Source organism: Centruroides vittatus, unplaced genomic scaffold (genome assembly GCF_030686945.1).
Source record: "Centruroides vittatus isolate TY-2023 unplaced genomic scaffold, ASM3068694v2 contig_1215, whole genome shotgun sequence".
Lineage (NCBI taxonomy): Eukaryota > Metazoa > Arthropoda > Arachnida > Scorpiones > Buthidae > Centruroides > Centruroides vittatus.
Genome location: NW_027120777.1, coordinates 1,840,801 through 1,866,003, shown reverse-complemented (window position 1 = coordinate 1,866,003; position 25,203 = coordinate 1,840,801). Strand labels below are relative to the sequence as shown.

The 25,203-nt window shown below is 27.8% G+C and overlaps 1 protein-coding gene across 1 annotated transcript in view; it reads left to right on the top strand.

Moving 5' to 3' along the window:
- LOC136987024 (cyclic AMP-dependent transcription factor ATF-2-like) overlaps positions 1 to 21,399 on the top strand; it is a 58,524-nt gene extending 37,125 nt beyond the window's left edge. Inside the window, exons 5-12 of the mRNA XM_067284661.1 lie at positions 2,577 to 2,941; positions 8,031 to 8,199; positions 10,838 to 11,029; positions 11,436 to 11,641; positions 15,262 to 15,327; positions 16,978 to 17,074; positions 19,471 to 19,579; positions 21,064 to 21,399. Coding sequence (XP_067140762.1) covers positions 2,577 to 2,941; positions 8,031 to 8,199; positions 10,838 to 11,029; positions 11,436 to 11,641; positions 15,262 to 15,327; positions 16,978 to 17,074; positions 19,471 to 19,579; positions 21,064 to 21,260 — 1,401 coding nt within the window. The 3' untranslated portion in view covers positions 21,261 to 21,399. The remainder of the gene's footprint in view (positions 1 to 2,576; positions 2,942 to 8,030; positions 8,200 to 10,837; positions 11,030 to 11,435; positions 11,642 to 15,261; positions 15,328 to 16,977; positions 17,075 to 19,470; positions 19,580 to 21,063) is intronic.
- Positions 21,400 to 25,203: the final 3,804 nt, after the last annotated feature.

Genomic DNA, 25,203 nt, shown 5'->3' with positions numbered 1-25,203 from the left:
ACCACCAACGTTTATTGTAAGTTTTTCTCTGAGGTTTGTAAATTTGGTGTAGCTATTCATCTACGTCGTGTTTTAGTTAAAACATTTTACTTTCTTTGTAATTGTAGCACTGAAGAGGGACTGGAAAATATTAAACCAGCCCGAAATGCATATGATGTAGACTTTACAAAATAAAATCAAAAAATAATATAATTATAATTAAAATTACAATTAAAATAAAATAAAATCAATTTGCCAATAAGATTGCTGTGAGATTGGTCTACCAAGTATAATTTGGATTACAGAGGCTAAATTCGTCATATTATCAACACACTTCTTATTGGCATATGCACGTTACGTTTGAAAGTTGGGAATGACCTGTTTATTAAAACACTTTCCATGCCAGTAGACCAGCCCTAACTTAAGATTGCTCTGGTTGCTTTACTTTCTATAAATTCTGACTGGTTTAAGGTTTTCGTGATGCTCTAACATGTTTTCTAACATCCAATCAACATTCTAGTCAGAAATGTAGACATTCTGACCCACATCACAATTTTATTCATCAACTACTCGATTAGCTAATGTCAATCATTCTTAGAACTCCAATAGCAGTCATTCTTCTTTACAACAGACATCTAAAACACGAGTTTACGACAGTATTGTTGATTGGCTAGCTTGTTGTGATGTATTACCCACTCTAACATTACTATATTTGCACTGATCACTTTCCATTGATGGCTATTGGCTAATAAAAAAATTATGTAGACAATAAAAAAATGGATTTTATTTTAATTATTATTGCTTGTTACATAGTTATTATTTTATATTCTTGAATTTAAATAAATAATACTTCTATAGTTTTTGATAAAATTATAAATTTTTAATTAAAAACTGACTGAAAACCAAATTTAATTACTCTTGTTTCTCTATCTTCATAAATTCCAAGCAGTAAATGGGAAAAATTTTAAAATATTTTTTGACTTTTCTTTCCTCTTTCTTCTAAACATTCTGACGATAGAAAGAAGTGAAATATATAGTCATTAGTTGATGTATTATATAATAATTGGTCTTAGAAACCTTGAAAACAAAATGACTTTCCTTACATTAGGAAAATAAAAATATCATCACATCTATATATATAAAAACGAATGTATGTCTGTCTGTGTGTGTGTGTGTCTGTCCTTCATGCATTACCACACCATTTATCCGATTGCCATGAAACTTCGGGAAGTTGTTTAATACACTCCCGCGAAGGTTTGTGGCATATGTGAAGACCACCATTTCCCCCTTTCAAAAATATATTTATATATGGATTAAGCCTTTCATGTCCAACAGATGGCGCTAACTTAAGTTTGCTTTTCTGTGAGGCATTATGCTTTTCTGTGAGAATGGACTAAAGCAGATCATTTTCTATCTATCTATCTATATAAATAAAATATAACGTTTGTTTGTTCCTACCGATTCCTTTGAAATTTTGACACCACGTTGCATTCGAATACGCACGTGTTTTTATATAATATACATGTCGAAATTCCCCCCACTGGGGGGAGAGGGACAGGATTAAGGCTTACTGTGAAGAACTCGGCTTCTATTTATACTATTTTGCTGCGGTTTTTTGCGTTTTTAATTGCGTTTTAATAGGTTACGTCAACAGAATATACACTAAAAAGGGATTTTTCGATATTCCCTTGCGGGGGAGAGGGACAGGATTAAGGCTTACCGTGAAAAACTTGGCTTCTATTTATACTATTTTAGATGTGTGTTTGATTGCGTTTTAATAGGGTATGTCAAGAGAATGTACACTAAGAAGGGATTTTTTGAAATTTCCCCACGGGGGAGGTGTTATACATTTATAATAGATACATTTTGAGCCACAGCAACGCATGGCCGGGTCTGCTAGTGCAAAATAAAAATATAAATAAAATTTGACAGACAAGAATGTTTACTTTTAAAATCAATCAAAAGTTTTTACATACTTTGAAAAAATTCCGTGAAAAATAAAATCATTATTAAACAAAAAAATGTAAACAAAACACAATATCATTATTATATCATTGTGTTTACTTGTCATTTTTGACTTTTAGTTGGAAGTAAAGCATGCTTAGATCTATGATGATTTATATAACTGATACACTAAAATTCTCTCGTAGTACAACATTACAAATTTGTACAAGGCGGCAATTTACTATCCTTGACTTTTAAAATAATGCTACGCACTCATACTAATGTTTAAATTTTAAAATTAAATTTGTTAAATACTTAAACATTTCAGCATTTACCAACATAAAAGAAACACTGGCTTCTTTTTGGAAGGAATAATAAATGATGCAGGCATATTTATGAATTTTTGCTAATATTTACTGTAGTACTTTTATTAATATTAATAAATAAAATTAATATGAACTGCTAACCGATTTCAAGATTTTCTGGTTTTTTCCCATCACTTAATATTAATGCTGAGTGTTTTTTAACTTGCTTGCTTCTTTCAATGTTTTAATGTTAAAGAATCACTTATTTGTATTTTATTTAAATTGCCTTACAACAAAGTAATTAATTCAATTCAAATAAATTTTGTTTTTTATATTGATTTTTTCTAGGCTTCATCTATACTAACCAGTATATCTGAACAAGACTCATTGAATACACCAATTCCTGTGACAGCAGTGGAAAATGATCTCACAGTTACCACAACTACTGCTGAACCAAGTGATTTAATAAATTCAGATGACACGTCTACAGTGCTGCCAGATGACACTCCTACAGACTTAGGAGATACTATGCCTTTTCCATCTAATTCTTTAACTTCAACAACAACTTTAGACAGTAATGATAATGAAATTGAAGTAATTGTTCCTAGATCACCAGAAAAAACTTTTTTGCCATCTTCTCTTCATGTTACAAATAACACAGTTACAAGTACTAGTGCATGTACAGTTGTTCAAACACCAGTAATAACATGTGTGTAAGTGTTACTTTTACATTGAAATTGAAAAACATTTTTAAAAAATTAAGTTTTATGAATAAATTAAATCATCTGCTTGTTCCAGCTCCACATTACATACAATATTTAGAAAAATGAATGCTATTTCAGTAAAAAAAAATCTGTTAATTTTCCATACAAAATGTTTTTTGAGCCTTTTTGACTCATCTTTACGTACACTTTGACAAACTTGAAAGACATTCAAAACTTCAAACCTCAGTAGAACTTTAAACTAGCACTTGTGACATTATACATTAAAACATGATTTAAAACATTCTTCAACTGATGGTTCAATTTGCGAAACCATTTTAGGTTATAACAAGATAAATAAACAAAATAAAAATTTAATGAAAAACAAATAAGAAACAAAAAACTAATGCTGCAACAGATGGTGGAATGGACATTCGAATCATAGGAAAACAAAGAACTTATGACACCAAATGTTTTATGCTTTTAGCTTTTTCGTTTATTTGTTTTTTTGTTGTTTAATTTAAGAATGTTTCAAAATGTAGTTTTAAAATTATAAAGCCATTTTAGGTTTGTATAATAGGTATAAATAAACAAAATATAATGTCCTAATTTCATTTTGATGTATAATGTCAAATAGGCTAGTTTGAAGTTCTTTAAAGGTTTGAAGTTTTCAATGTCTTTTAAGTTCATTTGAGTTTGTAAAGCATATCCAAAGATGAGTTAAGAAAGCTTGAAAAACATTTTAGACTTAAAAAACACTCTATCAAAATAGCATTCATTTTTCTAAATATTGAAATAAATTGATATTTTACACTTTAATTTAATGAATTGTTTGTTTTTTAGTAAAATGTAATGTACAAACATCACAACCTAAATTTTTTTGTATTTTTTAGTAAGTATAACATCCTTGATTTTGAAATTTCTGGTGAATAATAAATACCTTTATACAGAGTGGTAAGAAAAGTGTTTCCCTGGCCAATTATCTCAGAAACTAATAGTAAACATCAGCAAAAGGCCTATAGTGATTTTCCTTTGTTGAGCATGAACTAAATGATGATGCAAATTTTTGCCCCTCAGTCTTTATAAGGTTGAAATTTTCGTCCTTAATGAAAATAGGACAACATTGTCAATTAAAAGGTAGCAAAATATGAAGTGGAATCCTGGAACAAGCCAGTGAATGGGACAATTAAATGCTTTACTTCATAACATAGATGGAATGTGGGAATGGTTGAATGTGTGGTTAGGTTTAGGTTAGCAGTGATAGGATAAGCAAATGATCCAATTTAGTAGAAAATATCAAATGTCATTTTATTTAATTGCATTTGATATTTTGGTATTTAGCATTTAATTTGAACAGAGCCAACATAATCATACCCACACATTCAGCCACTCCTGCATTGCATTTCTTATGTAGTGATTCTCTGGTACTCAATGTGTTGTTCAGTGAAGCATTTACTTGTTTTATTTGATAGCATGTTTCAGAATGCACTAAAAAGGTAAATAGTATCTATTTTTTCATGTACTAAAACATTATAATTGACAATGTTGCTCTATTTCATTACGGGCTGAGATTACAACAATCTTCTTCAATGAAAGGGCTGGAGGCGATGCAATTGGAACCATCATTTAGCATATGACTGACATAGACTTTTTGCCTTTATGTATTATTAGTCTGAAATAGTTGTCCATGGAGAGTTTTATTACCACTCTATATATATGATCTGTAGAGAAATTTTGACACAAATAATGATGAAACTAGAATGGTGTGCCAACTATAAAAAGATAAAACAAATATGTGATTCAATTCTTCTTTTATGGTATTAAAGAAAATTACACTTATTTATACATATTTAATTATTTAAATCAAGAGTGATGCTGAGGAGTAAAAATATTATTATTGTATTAAACACATTAAACACCATACCATAAAAGTTTAGAATTAACTAATACAATGTACAGTATTCAAATATAAATTTATCTGTGAAAATTTTATCTAATCAAAAAAATATTTTTCACTGTGGTATAAACAGAATTATTTAGTCACTATTTTTATTTATTATTATTGTGGATGATTTAAAGCATGATTAGCAATTAAGCATGTTTCTAAATTTTTTTCAAAATTTAGAATATTGTTTAGTTTGTTCTGAAATTGAATATGTTTGTCATTTAATTGTAAATTTTCTCTCTTCAACATTGAATTTTTTTTTTCCTAAAATCGTGCAGATGTAAGTATTCTTTTATTCTTTGAAGAAATTTATTTTTTTATCATTACTATAAGAATTTTTGTTTCATTTGTCTGTTAGTATTTTCATGACTGATTTTTAATCTTAGCAATTAAAAAATTTTTATTTTTTGAAAAATTAGATTAAAAATAGAATATTGCTAAAACAGAAGTGTTCCTGCTTTTGTGTCAAATGATTACCAACTACAAAATGTATTTTCATCGCAATTTATTTAATCTGTGAATCAGGTGTTTCAGTACTTTTATTGTTATTAGTTTACACAGCACTTTAGACTTATCCAAAATGATGTAGGAAAAGGATATTTTATTTTAATAAAAATAATAATAGGTAATAAAGAATGCAAACCCCATTTATTGAAATCAAATTACAGAAGCTACTTTCCTCGTTTTTACAGTGTTTTGTGGTTAATATGTATCTTGGCAAAGATGTGATCTCAGATTCTCTTCAGTAAGAGTAATGCTATATTTTTATTTTATAATCATTTGGAATAAAACAGCTTTTACATAGCAGGATTGAACTAAAGAATGCTACCAAATAAAGAATTGCAGAATTGTGAAGTATAGCTGAAATGTTTTTAGACTGCAGTTTTATTGTTATTTCTTCCACATCCTTAACATTTGTAACAAAGGAGATTTTAGATGAAATTTCTTTAACGTGGACATTGTAGAAAAATGTAATGGTTACTATTTAAGCCAAGATTGGCTTAATGTTTTTATATCCTTAAATTGCTTTTCATTTTTCCCATAGCATCTATATTTTAGCACAGTATATCACAAACACACAGTCAATTTCATTTTTCTGAAACTCTAGTTAAAATAAATATCCATATTCTCTTTATCATTAAGAATATGTAAGTTTAGCTTAATTAATGCCATTATATTTCTCATATTTAATAATTTATGTTGAACAACACACTAAAATGAAAAATTATTTGCTTCATAAGTAAATCATTATTTTATCTGTTTCCAGTACAGGAACTTCCAGAGCAGACAGCTTATTTACTAAATACATCTTAAACCTGTAGAAGAAATGTCATGATTACTGCTGGCAACAAAAACTCCATTTAAAAGCTAGTTTTGAATAGGCAACGAATTCACACCATTGTGTTTATTTGCTTTTTCCATGTTTAATTGGCAGTAAAGTATGCTTTGAGTTAAGATAATTCCATATAATTGATACATCACTGAAAAATTTTATTGTAATAATTACAATTTGTACATGGGATCAATTTACAATCCTCAAATTTATATATATATTATATATATATATATATATATAAACACCATTTATTATTCATGTTTAAATTTCAAGATTAAAATTATTGTTTTTAAATTAATTCATGCTAGTTTTCACATTAAAGTTTTTAAATGCTATTTGTTAAATTATTAGGCTTGCAGCATTTACCACCAGCAAAGAAACACTGACTTTATACTTATTTTGGTTGGTATAATATGTGATGCAATCATATCAATATATATATAGGAATCTTGGCTAATGTTTACTATTGTACTTTTATTAACATTAATAAAATCCAAAAATAAAACATTAATTCTACTGAATCAGATACCAAACTGGTTTTGAAACCAGTTTGGTATCTGATATTTAAAAATTAAAGTTTTGTTGAAAACCAATTAACCAATTTCAAGAAGTTCTGGTTTTTGCCAGCACTAGTCCTGAATTGGGCTTCACAGGAATACTAGTGAACAATTTTTCCATATGCCATACCTGAAAATATGATTCTAGCAAACACTATCAATTGAAAATTACCCATAACTATTGCTGTTTTAAACTACTGATATCAATATATTTTCTTCATTTTTATGCAGATTACATCAGCTATTTACATGATGCATCACAGAATGGCATACTCTTGATCTCATTCATAATTTTATTTTTATTTTTAAACCTATTGAATAATATATTGATCACTGGAGAACTTTTATTATTTCACTATCATGAAGATATTTCATATTTATAATCAATGTGTAACAAATATAAAATGAACTGTCAGTAACCAGTTGTTTTCCATATTTATTTTGCAGTCATAAGTTGTTAAAGAATTTCTAACAATTATTGTATAATAAATAAACAAAGGTAATTTATATTAAAAACTTGAATAAATTTTTTCTGTTTTAATCCACTAATAAAAATACAATTATTTAAATTGTTATTGTTAAAATATATTAAATTGTATTTAAATTAAACCTTAATACGTATTTATTAAACTAATTTTTTTATAAATAAATTATCATCTATTTAGATGAATTTGTATGATATTTTGACAAATCCAAAATATTAATTAAAATAACGATGTCATCTACATAACTCTTGTATGTGAGAATGTTGGAAACGAACTGCAGTATGATTTTTCTTTCAAGCTGCCTGATCACCAACTCGCATAGATCCCCTGAGAGTGGGCTGCTCATAGGCACACCACCTTGCGGCCTCTTACCATAATTGAAGATGCGTGCTCACCATCTTTGACTTTGTTTCGTTATATCCCTCAATCAAAATACAACTGTGTTTCTGTGCAATCATCTATTACTAAGCAACCTCGGGGCTACTGCACACTGTAAACGTGTTTTGGAGTTGGCGCACATTCTATGTTACACGTCCTTCTTCCAGTTTAACAACAATACGTACTTACAAAAATGTGGTGTACCTACGGGCAGCCCACTCTCAAGGAATCTATGTGAGTTGGTGATCAGGCAGCTTGAAAGAAAAATCATATTGCAATTTGTTTCCAACATTCTCACATACAAGAGGTATGTAGATGACATATTAATTAAAACAGTGCTTTACCAATAACTACATTAAAAATTTATCAATTTAAAATTCCTATCATTTTTAAATAATAGAGGACTGACAACACCATCTGCACCAAAAACCAGTACAACTGGAGTTCCAACTGCTGTTGTTACAAGAGCAGTTAGCAGCACAGATGTAACTCTTTCCACACAAATATCTCAAGTTTCAACTGTACCAGTTTCTATAAATTCTGGTGTTACCTCAAATACAACTATTCAGGTAAGTTTTTGTATTAATCCTAAAACCTCTGAAACTGTTATAATAAATTTTACTTCATAAACTATTATTTTTTATTTTATAAAATTTGGTATTTTTTGTTAATGGGATGCCAGTTGCTTTTACTGCTGTGTTTTATTTCTATTTTATCATGTGCTATTTACATTTCAAAAAAACATTGGGAAAATTAAAATTTAACAAATAAATAAACTTACAACAACGTTTATTTTACTGGGAGGCATAAACCTGCAGATTTCATTTATCATTGCTGTAAAGATTTCAGTCTGAGTACAATCAATGCCATATAAATTCAATTAGGTATGAATCTAAGTGATGACAGGAAGTGCTGCACTGTTGTTTATTTCTTCATTTTGCATCCCCCATAATCTTTCTATGTTTAGTGTATGGCATCTGGTTTCTGGGTCTACAAAGTTATACTTATGGTTAACTCACAGGTGTTCATATCCAGGCCTATTTTAACTCATCATTTTATTGTATGCTTTCTAACAATCAGAGTAGATTAGAATCCTTTCTGTCATGCTATCTCATATCACAGTAATCTAAATTTTAGCTGAACAATCAGGCATGGTGACTAAGAAACACTGTTTTGACTCATGGCAAATCCCACTGAATACCCACTGATGTGGAAGAACACATCAAATGTGTTGTTTTCTGCATGTAAAGAGATTTTTATCCACTTCCACAACTTTGTTTGAACCACCTATTTTTACCACAGGCCAAGAAATTGAGATGACATATACCTTACACATGTAATTATTTCAATCAACAGTTGTACAGTGATTCATTCTTAACTGTAGTTGACAAAATTCTACAGAAGTTAATTCTAGATACCAGAAATAAATAAACTGAAGAGCAGAAAAGAAATACAGGTAATTTCGAACCAGTTTTGACTTTGCAAATCCTTCTTTTCATGGTATGATTTAATGTCACATCTCCATATTGGTGATTCAGTATTAGCCAAATCAGTTCATTTTGTGACTTCTTGAATGAAGTTGTTCAGCATGTAAGACACCTCTATCTTGGAAAAAAAGAATTGCAGTTTCTTCATCTTTTGGCCATGTTGTGAAATCCATTTGCATTCGAAAATGAAAAAACAAAAATTTAAAAAGGACTACAGCTACTGTTAACATCACAGACAACATTAAAGTATCAAAGTTTGTTTTGCATTTGTACTCCCAAGGAACTTAATTTACATATCCACAAGACGTTAAACAATAAAACAAAAATACATTAATACGCAAAACAGTTTAGCCATTTTTTAAAATTTGATAAAAAAGCTTAAATTTAAAGGAAAAAATTGAATACCTGTTAAAATCCTAAACTTCATGCTTTAACTATAATTTAAATGTGGATGTGATATTAAACATTGCAATGATATTGATGCAAAAATATGCAAAACATATTAGGGATTTAACATGTATGAACGATTATTGGTTTTTTTGAACTTTTTTCCCCAATCCATTTTTGTAATGTTTAATATATTTTTACTAAAAATGTGGTTTTTTAAATCCAGTTGACTTTAATTACACTACAACTTTTGGGTTATGTGAGTAAGGAGACGGAATTGTGCGTCGGATTATGGTTACAACTGGTGTCCCATTAACAGAAAAGTATCAAAAATTCTAAAAATACATTTAAAAGCTACATTAGAATCTTGCTAATCTGCACTAATTGGTGTACAAGTGTTTTGAATTGTATGATATTCTTTTTCTACCAATATTAATTTGTGATTTCTCAATGTACTGTACTTAGATGAACCATTATATTACATTAGAATGACTGATCTAGTTTTTTGAGAACTGAAATTCAGTTCATGCATGTGGAGGGTTTTAAATCTCTCCATGAGTAAGCACATAGGAAGGTGGAAAGAGGATATTAGTCTTTATTTTCTATTCCAATAATAAATTATTTTGAGGATTTGCACACATTACATGGTTGTTATGCTTACCTTGTACCATCCAGAATATGTATTTTGAGAGAAAGAAGAGAGAGAAAGGAGATCCATATATATGTATATATTACTTTGCCATTTGGATTATCTGGAATTTAGCACCACTGGAGTTCAATCACTGAATTTCCACTATATACAAAAACAAGATACAGAATCAAACCACTTGTAATATAAAATAATTGTCTATAATAAAATTGTTTTATATTGGTACTGTGATACATGCAATAGGATCTGGATTGCTAGATCACAGAAATATTTATGGTTTATGAAAAATTTCACCAGCCTTATCATTTTTCTCAAAATAATAATTACAAAATAATTTAGGATTCTGTAAAATTTGTAAATGGAAGTAGAAAATCCATTCACTCTTTTTCATTCTTTATTCTAATATAGAGTATGTCAGAAATTTACTGTAAATTTTTACAGTAAATGTGCAGACTGTAAGAGAAGTAGAGAATAATAATAATGAAGTCAGTAATGATAAACTAGATTTGAGAGTTTATATTTTTGAGAATAAATTAAAAATATAGTATGTTTTGAACAAAATTTATATAATTTTCTGAAATTTTTTTTATTGCTCTATTAATTATGACAACAATAATTTTTTAGTAAGTAAATTTTACTGTATTTATTTATTAAATTTGAAAATGAAAGCATTTAATTTTGTAGCCTGTACCTGCAATAGCAGCACCAGTGTTTCAATTAGTTTTTAAACTTGCTAATGGCCAAACTCCTGCACAGTTTCCTTTGACATTTAGTACCAATCCTATTCTTGCAACACAACCAGTACCATCACCTGTTGTAGCAGTTGCTTCAAAACCTGCCACTCAACAAAATCAGAACAACTCTTTAACTAAAATGGTAAGAACGTATATCATAATATGTATTTAATTCTATAGATTTTTCATTCCTTATATTTTGATCAGTTAGTATAACGATTTGTTTAATGTACTTTTTGTTATTTTCTCAATAGTATATAGCAGCACAATATTTTTTCCAAAAAATAATAATTGTATTTTGATTTCTTTTGATATATGTAATATAAAAATTATTCTAATTGTTTTAAAATTTGTCTATGATCATGGGAGTTACTTTTCAACTCAGTAATACTGTAATAAGGTTTATTTGTTAGCCAATTAAAATATATTAAATATAAAATTTTTGGTGAATTTAAGTTTAAATAATATAATAAAACATTATTTAAACTTATATAAACTTGTATAAAAATTTTAGCATTGTTGATATTTAACTCAATTATAATTTTTAGAAATTAATAGAAACAATACAGAATCATAGGATTGTTGCAACAGGAATGTCACCACCACCATCATCATCGTCATCATCATCTCATTCTCCAACTTCAAATATTCAAGTAGCCACTCCAGTTCATGCTGTTTCCCCTCCCCAAATTAATCATTCAAATAGTACAGTTAAATCCACAACAAATGGTCTTAATAATATTCGAAATACTGGGTAAGTTTAAAATAATTTGTCAGTTTTGACTCTTAACAATTTATTTTTATTTAATTTAGCTTTAATTATCAAAAACATATGACAACTAATAGTGAATATTAAATAGTTTTTTCCTATATATTTTATATTAATGATATAGTTACATTTTTCTATAAAAAGTATATCATATTAGAACATTTACATGAATTTTTGAAACAAAAATCCTTGTGTGTTTAATTATTTCATTAATTGAGGTTTTTCTATTGTCTTATTCAGAATTCTTTGAATATCAATCAAAATGCAAAAAAAAAAATAAAAAATGAAATTTTTAAATCCAAGTCCATTTGAGCTTTCTAATTCATCTACAGTGTATAAATTATTCTGAAAAGCAATAATTTTTTGTAATAAATAAATAAAATAATTGAATATACACAATTTAAGCTTCCTTGCTGCATAATCTCCAATGCATAAAGCATAATAAGGGTTTTCTGATATTCTGCATAACTAAAGATAAAATTAGCCTTTTTTTAATGAAAAAAAGATTTACTGATTTTGATTATAATATATGAATTTTTGTTGATTATAAATTAGATATATTTAACAAATAAAAAATTAAGTTATTTGTATTTTATCATTTGCAAAAAATTGAAAGCCCTTGAAACATCTTTAAAAGATTTAACTTATAAATATCTAACAAAAAATGTTTCCAATTTAAAAAATTATACATAAATTTGAATTTTAAGAATTGAGAAAATACATGATGTAATCATTCAAATTTATTAAAATGATTACTGTGTATCATCAATATAATTAATGATACATGACTGCATAGTCATCATATGTTTCATTAGTGCAATGATGAATAAAATGTTAAAATACAGTAAGACCCCGCTTAACACGGGGGATGCATTCCTAGACGACAAAGCACTAAACAAAACAGCGTTAAACTAGGTCATTTTAACATAGAGTAAATAGAGATAGGGGAACATGCGACCAAAAATAAACAAATTTTACTCTAATTTTAAGTTATTTAACATATATTATTATACAAATTAATTTAAAAATAACACATAAACATGCACACAGAAATGTAAAGTTCATTTTTTGTGATAAAAGTCCTGACTTTTCTGAAATTTCTGGTTTTTTGCAATAAAGTCATGTAGTTTCATTTGTCGCTTTTTTTTCTTTCCTTAAGCAAATGTCGGTAGCAGATCACATCCAAAACGCCTTGTTTTGCTTTTCTACTTCTTTCAAAATCCGGATCATTCGCTACAATTTGATCAACGATTTTGTTTATCGTTACCATACTTTTACTAAGGAAATCTGTAGAGATTTTTTTGGGTTCTTTGTTTGCAGAATTCCTTGTTCTGCCAGTTCTTGAAAGTCGTCATTGGTAAGGCTCTCACCAGAAACCTGCTGTAACTCTTCAATATCTTGCTCCTCTACATTTCCTAGTCCTGCTGTATCGTTAGGTTGACCAAAGTCAACCTAATGATACAGCGATAGGCTCTTCTCGTTGAGAATTTTTGGATACCATCAGCCATAAATGCATGAACAGAGTGTGGAAGACGTTATCAGTTAATTCTTGCCAAGCGAAGCTGATATTTCCTATGGCATCCATGATGTTATATTTTTTCCAAAATTGCACCAAACAAACATAGATTTAAAGAAAGTACCTTTTTTTGATTGGTTTGTGTTCGTAAATAATTGTATTATATACGAATCAATAAAATGCCACAATAATTTAAATCAGCGTAAATTTTGAGCTTTTTTCTAGGCTTCGAGCAGACCGCGTTAAGCAAGGCAGTGTTAACTGGGGTCTTACTGTATTTTAAATGTTTTTATAACTATAGTTATAAAATTTTATAATACTTTTGAATGTTTTGATAATGTGGAAATGAACAACAAAGAGAAATTTAAGTGTGTTCTGCATGTTTGAATTTGCATACGTTTCATTGAACTCAAATATAATAATTGCTTTAGTTAAGATCTAAATTTAAACTAGTTATTTTGTTAGCATATAATATGTTAACAAAATGATTATAATAGGGAGTGAGGAGGATTGTTGCTGAGATATTTTTATACACATCAATATTACACATTAGGAATTTGTGTATCATAAATTGCTTATTCAAGTCATCCAAAATTTTAATGCATAAACAAATTAATTTTAAACATGAACAAAAAATTTAAATTTATGAATATACATATATACTGAAGCATTTTTTAATAAACAAACATCATCACTAAACCTGATATATTATAAAGCTACACACCAACCAATGCTGAATAGTTCTAAATTATTTAATTATAATTATTAAATTTATCAAGAGATGGCACCTAATGTCTAACTCTAGTGCCAAATTGTCTTATAAATTATTAATATTATAGCAGTTTCTGGCCCAATAATATTTGGCATTGGTTGGTGTGTAGCATTTTTTAATATTTTCAGTAACTAAATGCTTTAGTTGAAGCCAATAGGAAGCAAGCATTTTTAGCAAGAAATTACTATTTTGTAAAAAAAAAATTATTAACAAATTATTTTTGAAAGAATGTTGATAAATTTGCTTTTCAATAAGATAGAAAATTTTTTAAAAATAATTAGAAATGCCATTTTTAGTTTTGCAAGTGAAGAGAATTGAATGCTGTTTGAGAACTCTGACAATAACTGTCTAGACCTTGACAATTCATCAGTTTCTTACAGAGTTATCCAAGACTTATTAAAATTATGATTACTACTTTCTTTGCCTGCTGGAAGACTTCTTTCAATGCAGGCTATATACCAAAAGCATGATGAGAATAATCTTAGAAAAAGATCAAAGCTTATATTTGTGATAGAACTTTATGCAAAGAGATCTATGTAAAGTTCAAGCTTGGGAGTATACTAATCTAATCACTAAATATTATTCAATTGTTAGCCAAGTTATAGCACCTTAAATAATTAGACTAAATTTCTTATATCTGTTACCAAAAGATATTAATACAAATAGCAGACTAATTGCTATTTAAATTAAATTTAAAAGTTTAGAATATTCTGGAAGGAAAGATTGAACCTGCAACTTCTATTTACTGTTCAGATATACTACCAGTTATGCTACCTGATCTTCATTTCTGAACCAATTAATTTCAGAGATTTATGAGTTCAAAGTTGTCCCCAGTTGGATGATAATTAACTTGGATTATATAACCATCCGAGTTAATTGATCTGAAAATGGAGCTTAAATGGGCATTGTGGTAGTGTAATTAAGTCCTAATCTAGGATAATGTTTTCTTCCAGAATATTTTAAATGTAATTATCAAACTCAGTACAAGATGGCAGTCTAACTGCTAAACCTTTTGACCAAATTAAATTTGAATAATTAATAACTGTCTGAAATAATCTTGTATTTAATGATATGGTTATAATAATGTTTGATGTGTAGTAGTAGTAGTAGTAGTAGTAATACATGATAACAACTAAGTTGTACTCAAATATGACATTGTTTTCTCTGATCTATTAATATAGTTTTTCATTCAATATCATCAGCTAATACAAAGATAGTCATTCAATTAGCTAACAATGTTTGTTTTTGTAATAAGGTTTTTGCTTAGAATTTAAAAGTGCTTATAATAAACATTAATAAAAATCATAAATTATTTAGGAGGAGAAGAAAAGGTCATGATGATAATCCTGATGAAAAAAGAAGAAAATTTTTGGAAAGAAACAGGTAATTTTCAAAATTTTTTCATATACAGTATCTATAAGTATTCACAATGGGAGCTTTTATTGTTTTTAGAAAAAATGAATTATATAAAATCATAAACACTCACCAGACCTGAACCTTTTCAGTATTGTCAACCAATAAAGAAAATTATTTTGTTTTCATATTTTTAAACTTCAACAGAAGAACTAGTATCATTTCTGTAGTTTATGGATTTTGATAATCTGCAAAAGTTGCTACAAGGCAGCTTTCCTTTAAGCCGATGGCTTTATTTTAATTTGTTACTTAATATTGTAAAATGATGATAATAGAAGAAACAATTAAATCAAAAAAATTTTTAATGAAAATTATAATCCTCTTTACCTAGTTTATCCTTGAAAATGAAGTACTGTAGTCTTTTTTAAGAAATAAAAAAAAATTCAATAAAATAATGGATAATTGTCAACTGCTTATATATTTTCCTACACAAAATTTCTAAAAATCTTAACTTTTGTCATTAGTATTTAATGATTTAGAAATAATTTACAAAGTTCAGTTTTTCACAGTTTCAGTATAGAAACTGTATTTTTGAAATATAGCCACTCCTCACTTATTGACCTAATTGTTGAATAAAAATGATTACACTTCTCATTTAAGATAAAGAAAAGGTCTAATGGAGATTCTAACTTGATAACTTCTAAATATTACAGAAAATAAAAATACAGAGATAGAAATTAAACAGTCAGCAAAGATTAAAATATTAATCTGAATGTTTTTTATGAATGAACTTTAATTTTTTGATACATTGTTTGTTTTAAAGTCATTGAATCCTTCAAATGGGATGTGCAATACAGTACAAATTTGTAAACGAAATATGTAGTCTTGGATATTGTGAGTATTTCATGTAGTGAATAATGACTGACTGCAGAAACTAGTCTAAGATTAAGAAAGGAGATTCCCCAAACTGGAGAGCTGGTCATAAGCCTGAACAGTTAAGTAGGAGTGGCAGTAATAACAATTCAAGTGTTTCAAGTTAAAAAGATTGAACTATCATTTATCCATTAATTAAATTACTAGTGCCCACAAGGTAGAAAGTCTTAATAGTCTTATTCTGTACCCATAAAATGTACAAAGAGATAGTTTCCTGCAGGAAACTATCTCTTTCAATCTCTTAGTTAAGGTGTCAAACTATTGCAATAGTTTGACACCTTAACTACCTTTCATCCAGTCATCAATACACTACATTTATTCTAATAGATACAGATGTCTGTTGGAAGATGATAAGAAATTGTGCAATTTTTTAAGTTTTACAAAGCCTTTTCAGCATTCAAATTGAAATAAAGTATGTTTGTTGTGTAGTTCAAACAAAATGAAAAAAGTTACTGGCTGCCTTCAAATAACATTAAGATTGCACCTAATTCCCAAAGGATAGAAGACTATTGGAGTTTACTACTGGATGGCTCCTATAGTAAGTACCTTCTAATAAACAGTGCAGGTGCAGGTGCAAGCTGAAATAAAACTTTATGGATTTATTCTAATAAATAACACACTGTGCATTTCATTTTAAGAAGAATTATGCAAAACTAAGCAAAAGCATAAAAAATGAAGTTTTGAGATCAATATGAATAAATTAATAAAATGCTTTATTTTTATCTTTTGAACTTTTTTATATTATAGGGCAGCTGCTAATCGTTGTCGTCAACGTAGAAAACAATGGATTCATAACTTAGAATCAAAAGCCAAAGAATTGTCAGATACCAATACCCAATTACAGGTATAATTTTTAGAATATATAGTAATTTAATTCAATTGTAATATCATAGTGTTTATAAATAATAAAAAATATTTTATAATGATTATTATTAATAATAAATACCCAACTGTTATTTTTTACCGACAGCATAATCTTTTTTCAGAACATTTTGTCAATCAATATAGTGTCAAATAATAGTTTAGTTTAGTTCACTGAAGTTATACATATATGTACCCACATTCATATCCACACAAAGGCATCCATTAATTTAATTCATTAAAAAACAAAAGTATGGTCCACTTGAATACTTTTGTCAAACTTTATAATAGCACTTCAATACAAAGGCAAGCTATCAAGTATCAGCATTCTACACACCTCACTACAGATCTAACCATTATGTTCTTAGCATCAGATATTTTTGTAAGCGAATGTAATGTTAAATTTTTTAATCTACGTTTCACCAGATTGAATATAAATACTGTTAAGACTTACTTTGTATTTAACAACATGGAATAAGTTTTATTTATATCAGATGTTCACATTTTTTATAAACCAAATACAGTAGAACCTTGTTTTAACAGATTGCTCAGGGTGCTGAAAATCTTCCATTGTTTGAGAATCCATTATATCGCAAACAACATTTCCCAAACACCCAGGAAAATATTTGTTATTTAACTCCCTACATATAAGAAATACCTGTGCTTGAAATTATTTAATCTCTTGAGATGTCTATTCTTTATTCTATAGAAACACATATATGTTAAAAGATTATAATTCTGCTGTATGTGTGACAAAGCTGATGGAAACTTTTTTGTGCTTACAATATATACAGATAAATTATGTATGCTCATTAGCACTTCACTTGGATGAGTTTTTTTAACAAATTTTAGTCATTTTGGTTTGTTTTGATATTGTATTCAATAGGCAGAAAAGCAGCAATGCCAGGTACAGCCTATAGTCAGGAAGGTCTTCACAACTTGGAAAAATTTGATGCTTTGCTAAATTTTGGACTACACTTGGACTGGCATCAGAATGTTCACTAGACAGCTCCTTCTCAGTTGTATCAACCTGCTGTCTCTCTTCATACAATTCTTGAATTATAAAACATCCACAAATTCTACCCTACATTTTACAAATTCCTGGGAACACCCAAATAGTAATTAAACTTTGAAAAAAATGCAAAGCTTACAATAGACAAGGCTAGTAAAAAAATCCATTATTCTGAATTATAGATTTGCTAAAAGGAGGTAAAATTGCATTGACCAGGCCAGGCCTGGGAAAAAATCCAAAATAATATTCTACTGTAGTTCAAAACAAAAATGTGATCAACTGTAGAAGAGCCCCATCGTAATCCATCTTGGAATTCAGATAAATCTGTTCATATATACTGAAGCAAATAACTTCTGTAACAGTGTAATAACTATAATTTTCTGGGATTGATGAGTCTCCCTTTTAAGAAATAAAATAAAATTATCCAAAACTTTTTCAAACTCTGGTAAATACCCACATGAATGGATATTCCACAAAATGTTTTATTTTGCTTTAATCTAATCTTAACCAAGTTTTCCAAAAATCAACCCCATTCCTGTAAATCTTTAAACATGATAATTTTGGTTTGCATGTTGAAACAAACTTGTGTACAGTTGATTTAATGTTTGAAAATATGGTCAGTTTTTGTACATCAATGATTTGCACATCTTAGTATTTCTCTTATTCCTCTATTTTTGCCATAACTTCTTCCTATGGCATAATCGTTGATATGCAAACCTTCCCACCTCAGTACTCAGAAAGATATTTAATAATCAAAGAACTAAAGAAATGCCAAAAAAATCCAACTTTACAAAGGAACTCAAGAATTGAAATAACAAGGAAATTAGAAAATGAACCAACAACACTTAATTTACTGTTACAAATATAAAAGTAAAAATGTTAATTGAGGTTTTTTGATCAAGTTGGTTTAATAGAACCTCTGATTTTAATTTAGTACTAAATTAAAATCAATTTGTATTTCTATTTTCGGCGAATGAGTACTTTCTTCTTGTCAAAGGGTTTTTGGCACTATTTGATTGATGTAAATTCCTTTCTTTTTCTACATTCTTTCTCAATCATTTATATCTAACAAAACTTACAGATTTTAATTTGTTTGAACGTGGAACAACAAGAGCACATTTTTCTCTTTTGAATTTTTGCTTCCCTATTGATGACTTTCTGAAACTGTTTTTCACAAAACTCATAAATCAAGGCGGCATTGTATTATTGAACTGAAATATTTGGAAAAATTGTTTAACATGATGAACATAAAAAAATATTTAATGTATATCAAAATGAACAAATAATTATTAAATTTTCACAATTGTAATTCTGAAGAATTTTACATAAATTTAATGATAATGAAATTAAATATTTTTATTTTTCAGCATGAAGTGACAATGTTAAGGAGTGAAGTTGCACATTTAAAAACAATGCTATTAGCTCATAAAGACTGCCCAATTACTCTACAACAACGAGCTGCCCAACAACCAAACAGTTAGTATTTCGTAATGTACTGGTAATTATACTTATTTATGATTTGTTTTTAATCAAGAAGTTATGATTTTTCTTTTTCCTGTCGAGTTTCTATGTATTTTATAAAAAGTTGTATTTCTTTGTTTTTTAATTTCTATAAAATTATATTTATTAATTATGTAATTTGAATTAATTTTGTAATTAATGTTCATTTACATTATTTATAATTGTTGTCAAATGTTTAAAAAATATATATATATATTTCTTCAGTTATAAGATGCCATTAATTGAAATAATTTGAGATATAGATACTTTAAGAATCCCATCTTTATTTGTATTATAGAATTTTTAATCATTAAACATAATATTAATGACTTACAAAATTTGATATTTGTAAAACTTATGAACAGATTTTTTTAGTACTTGATAATGTTTTCATATTTGATTATTGAAGCATTTTATAGGAAGTTCAGAGTATTAAAACAATATGCATCCTATAATTGAAGAAATATATTTAGATTTTATAGTAAATTTGTGTTTATTTACTGTATATATCATGGTTTTGTTTATAAAATTTAATCAAAAAGGTCCATTTAATAGTTTCTCTTAATAAAGAGATTTTTTTTATTTAATCAGTTTTCAAGTAAATTAAATATATCCAATGAAGAAACCATATATAATATAAAATAAAATTACTTAAATTAACAGTATTCTAATAATTAACCATAAAAAATTTTTTCTGTAACCAACCAAACAGATAAAATAATACTTTTCCTACTTGCAGTCAAACAAAGTACTGTACATTTTGTAACAAAATTTATTTTACTTAATCATAAAATACTTCCTGTAACAAGAGTTGAAAATTGATTTATTTTTCATCAAGTGCCACATTTCTTACTGGGGATTATTTGATTTATTTTATCCCAGTTATAGAATAACACATTTATTTTTGTTATTGATTATTATAATGCTTACAGCATTTGAAATTAAATTTTAGTGTAATTACAAAAAAATTTCATTATCTGTTTGCAAAATTGACTGCTAAAGTTTTTATGTGATGCTTGAATTACCTTTACATGGAAAAAAGTCATGCTTCATTTTATAACAAGATATTAAACGTCTTCCCATGGAGTTCTGTTTAATTAATATTAGGCTTTGAAAATTATTCGACATTAATATATTCAGTTATAATTTTGTAACTTATTCAGCTTTGATATCTATCATATTTGTTCTCACTATATCTTGTCATAAACAATTTATTTTATGTATAAGGACATCTATAGAATCAAATTTAATTGTTACTGTATGCATTTAAAAATGTAAATAGTTTACTAGCATGAGATTGTGAGAGAATTTTTCAAGAAACTGAAGTCTGTTGTTTTATAGTGTAATATGTAATGTATACTGGTAAATTAATTCTTTTCTAATTGTGAAAAGATACATTGCTAAATGAATTTTAATATAAATTTGTCATCAAAGACTTAATATAATGTATTCTATTATAGTGTCTTCAGTGACCACAGTGTCTCTGAACACAACAAATAGTGTCCCAGTGACTTCCATCATCCCTGATAATAATGTGGTTTCTACTGTTATCAGCGAATCAGAAAATTCACTTCCTCTTGCTGTTGAATTAGTGGAAATTGAAGTGAGTTCGTCCCAAAATAGTAACATTGACAGTTGTAGGCAGTCTGTTCTCTAAATTGGGAATATCATTTGTTTTATATTTGTACAGAAGCACATGTATATTTTACTTCATTGTGTTTACAGAAACACAAATATTATCTACTGTTTCAATACTTGTTTTTAATATATTAAATATTAAAAGATCTATAAATGAACTTGTTTTGATTATTTCTTTGTTTAAAATAATTTTAATTTCTATAATTAAAAAAAGTAAATTTTTATAATGAAATATTATCTTTTTGTACAAAGAAATTGATAAAAGATCAAGATTTCATTTCATAATTTGTCAGATAAAATATCAAAAGATATTTCATCATCTGTTATTTATATATTACTGTGGTCATTTATTAAAATTATATTATAAATTTAATATAAAATTTAAAATGTGTGTTTTTTTGTCCTTAATTATGTTGACGTTAACAGAAAGAAATACACTACCAGAAACGTGTACAGAATAGTATTAATTTCTGCCTTAGTCTATTCTTAGATTGGTAAGATCCAAGAATAGACTAAGGCAGATATTAATATTCATTTGAGAATTTTGAGAGGAACAAGACAGTTTTTAATATGCTGAGAAATGAGAAAGGTAAGATCCAAGATGACACTAAGGTGCATAATTACTGAAGAGCATGATGGGAAGGAAAGGGAACAGAAAAGTAGTATGTTGGTGCTATTTGGAAATATTTAGCTGAAGTGGTTACATGTATATTAGAGAGGATTTAATGAAGGGGGATAGGAAAACACTATGATGGGAAGCAAGCAGAGAACATCATCATTGTCTTAGTAGAGTAACATATGAACCTGTTATAAAGTTAAAAATTTACAAAGTAAGCCTGCGTAATGAGGAATATAGTCTTGTTAGTGACATGGAAGGAGTTTGTAAAAATAATGAGAAAGATATAAATGTGTTAAAAAATGATGCTTTTTCGAAAAGGGAATTGAACTTGCTTAACAATGTGGAAACCTAATTTGAATTTAAATAGGAGAAATGTTTGAAAAAGTTCAGCATTTGGTGGAATTTAGAACATTTAGGTGAAATTTGATGTTGAAGATAGACAAGAAATATCCAAAAGCATGAAAGTTTTTATAAATGTTGATAAAATAGACTAAGAATCACAATACTCAGAAAGTGGGTAGAATTTCACTAGAAAAATTTAAGTTATTTATTAACTTTCTAGTTGATAAGTTTATCTTAGACTAGACTTGTAATACAGTGGCAGTTTGTTAATCAGATGATTTGCCTACTGGATGAGAGTTGTGCCATATTATTGAAAATTGTGATATCAAATTTTGCAAAAACACATAAATTTCAATAAGTTATATGCAATGTGAACATTGTAGACAAGGGATCTTCAAAATGGTTGACAAAGCATCTTTGGAAATTAATTAAAGACAGTTCACTAAAAATTACTAGTCCAATGAGTTATGCATATGATAGTTTGGGATGTAAATTTGCATGCTGTAAGTAGATCCTTTGCATGAAAATGATGTTTGGAGTAATACTGGCTCACCAGATTTATCATCATATGTATTAGCAAAAGGAAGAGGGATTGAGGAATCCTTCGAGGGATTGACAGTAAAATTGTTTTAGTCACATATAAAATAATTAAATCTAAAATTTGGATATGTGTAGTTTTAGTAAACTAAAGCTATGCTAATTGACGATTCAAAAAGTTTGGGAACCCTTTTGCATACATTTTTGTATGAGTGCACATTGCCTTTGTTTCTAATTGTGTATGCATACTATTTAATCAGTTCGAAAATGATATAGTCATGCATTCTATGGTGTTAAGATTGACTGGACACCTGCAAAACAATGTACGGTATATTATATGCAAACAAATCATTGTGAATACTGATTTGTGAATCATATGTCATGAAAATAATTATTGCAAAAAAAAGTTACACAAGCCCCTCAAATTTCTTCTTCCTTAAAACTGAAAGAAATCTGTTATCAACAATAGATTAACTGTTTTCACATTGGCCTGTGGACCTATTTGCACCAACTTGTTTGACAATTGTGGTGTAAATATTGGTACAGGAAATGTCTGACTTGACAAAAATAAGGTTGCTGTAACAAATGAGTTATTTTTCTTCTTTATATTGCTCTCAATTCCGTAGCAATGTACTCCCAGGATTTTAGTGCATCACATGTTTAAACAAATTCAGATTTGTGAACTACTAGAATGGTACATCAATACTGGACAATTCTGGATTATCAAAAATTTCTATTGAAGACTTATTAAAAAATCATGGCAAAAGCATCAATCTGCTATTCCGGAAGACTTCAGTTTGAGTTAAGAATTTCAGGAATTTTTATGGGATAGTCTGCCCCACATACATTGGGCCCATCTCTCATCCCTCCATTTCCCCAATTGACAAATTTTAAATTGGCTTTTGGAAGTTACATACAGATTACATTCTTTGCAGTGTTATGAAGAAAAAATATAACTTAAGAGCAATTATTTATTGTGACGTCGTCACAATGCCAGAATGAAATTTTTAATTTATTTAATTTAAATATACACTCTCCACCTCAAATTAGTAGTGGCTTGCCCCTGTACATCGTACTTTTTTTTAACAATAGTAGTGCTGGTCATCTGACTAACACCTTACAGAAAAAAAGTGTTTAATTGAATTCATGTTACTTCCATTCTAAACTGGAAGTTTGTATATAGTTAATCGGGGCCTCCTGGTCTCGTCTTTCATTTATCTCTTTAGGTGTGATTTGTGATTCTATATATCTGTTCTTGAGATTAAGGAAAGACAAGTGGACAGATGACAGTGGGAATTTACAGGTCTACATTTTTTTCAAATTGCAGCCCAATTACTGATTTGGACCTGCATTCTATACAATTTTTAATGAATCTGTTTTTCTAGTTTATGCAAAAATTATATTTTTTTGGAATGAGAAAGTAATTTGACTAAGCAAACTATTTAAAATAAGATAAAAACCAGTTATAATATTGTAAGCATTGTTTTTAGATTTATGTTTGTATTATGAATAGAGTGGGACTTGAATTCAATTGCAAGGTATGAATCAAAATAGAATTTGATAAATTAAATATGATAAATTTATAGATGCTGCTTTATATATAATGCTAATCTCAAAGATACACACTAAAAACATAAGGTAACAAAAATTTTATATTTAAAACTGAAAGAAAACATATTAAATTAAAATTTACTGTGATAAAACAATAAATAAAAGAAGCTTTTATACTCTTATCATGAAAGTTCTTGAAATGTATGATCTGATCAAAGTTTGATTTTGATCAGATCATACATTTGTGAAACAAAAAAATAAACTGTAAATTGGATGTACTCAAGCATTTTCGTACATCTGGTCTGTATATTATTTTCCCAATGGAAAAAAAAGTGTGTGTGTATATATATTATTTATTAAATAAAGCTTATCATTTTACATATCAATATAGTTTATATAAATATATCTAATTTCATTGACTTACTGATATGAAATGTTTGAATAGAAGCTTATTTTTTTGGTGAGAAGAGAACATCCAATAATTTACAAGAAGAAAGTCAAATATTTTGCTGCCAGTTTGAGTCTCAAATTAATTCACACACTGATATGTTGCATTCTATAAGGACCACTTACCAAGACAATCCTCAATTTCTTCTTCCTTAAATCATAATACTGTTTTTTTCTTTTATGAAAGAGTGCTTTATTATGCTGATAAACATGAATTAAAATTTGATGGAAATGCATACATCAAGCAAGAGTTCAGTGGGAGCCAAAATGTAGGTTTTGCAGAATGCATGGGAGCCGCAGTTCTGTACTGTCCTGGTGGATAATATGGTAAAGCGTGCGATTTTATTATATAATATAAATATAATATAAAACAAATATTGAATTTTTTAATAAACATATTTTCACAAAATTATAAAAATAAAATTGTAAAAATAATAATAAAAAACAGAAATTAACACTTTCGGCG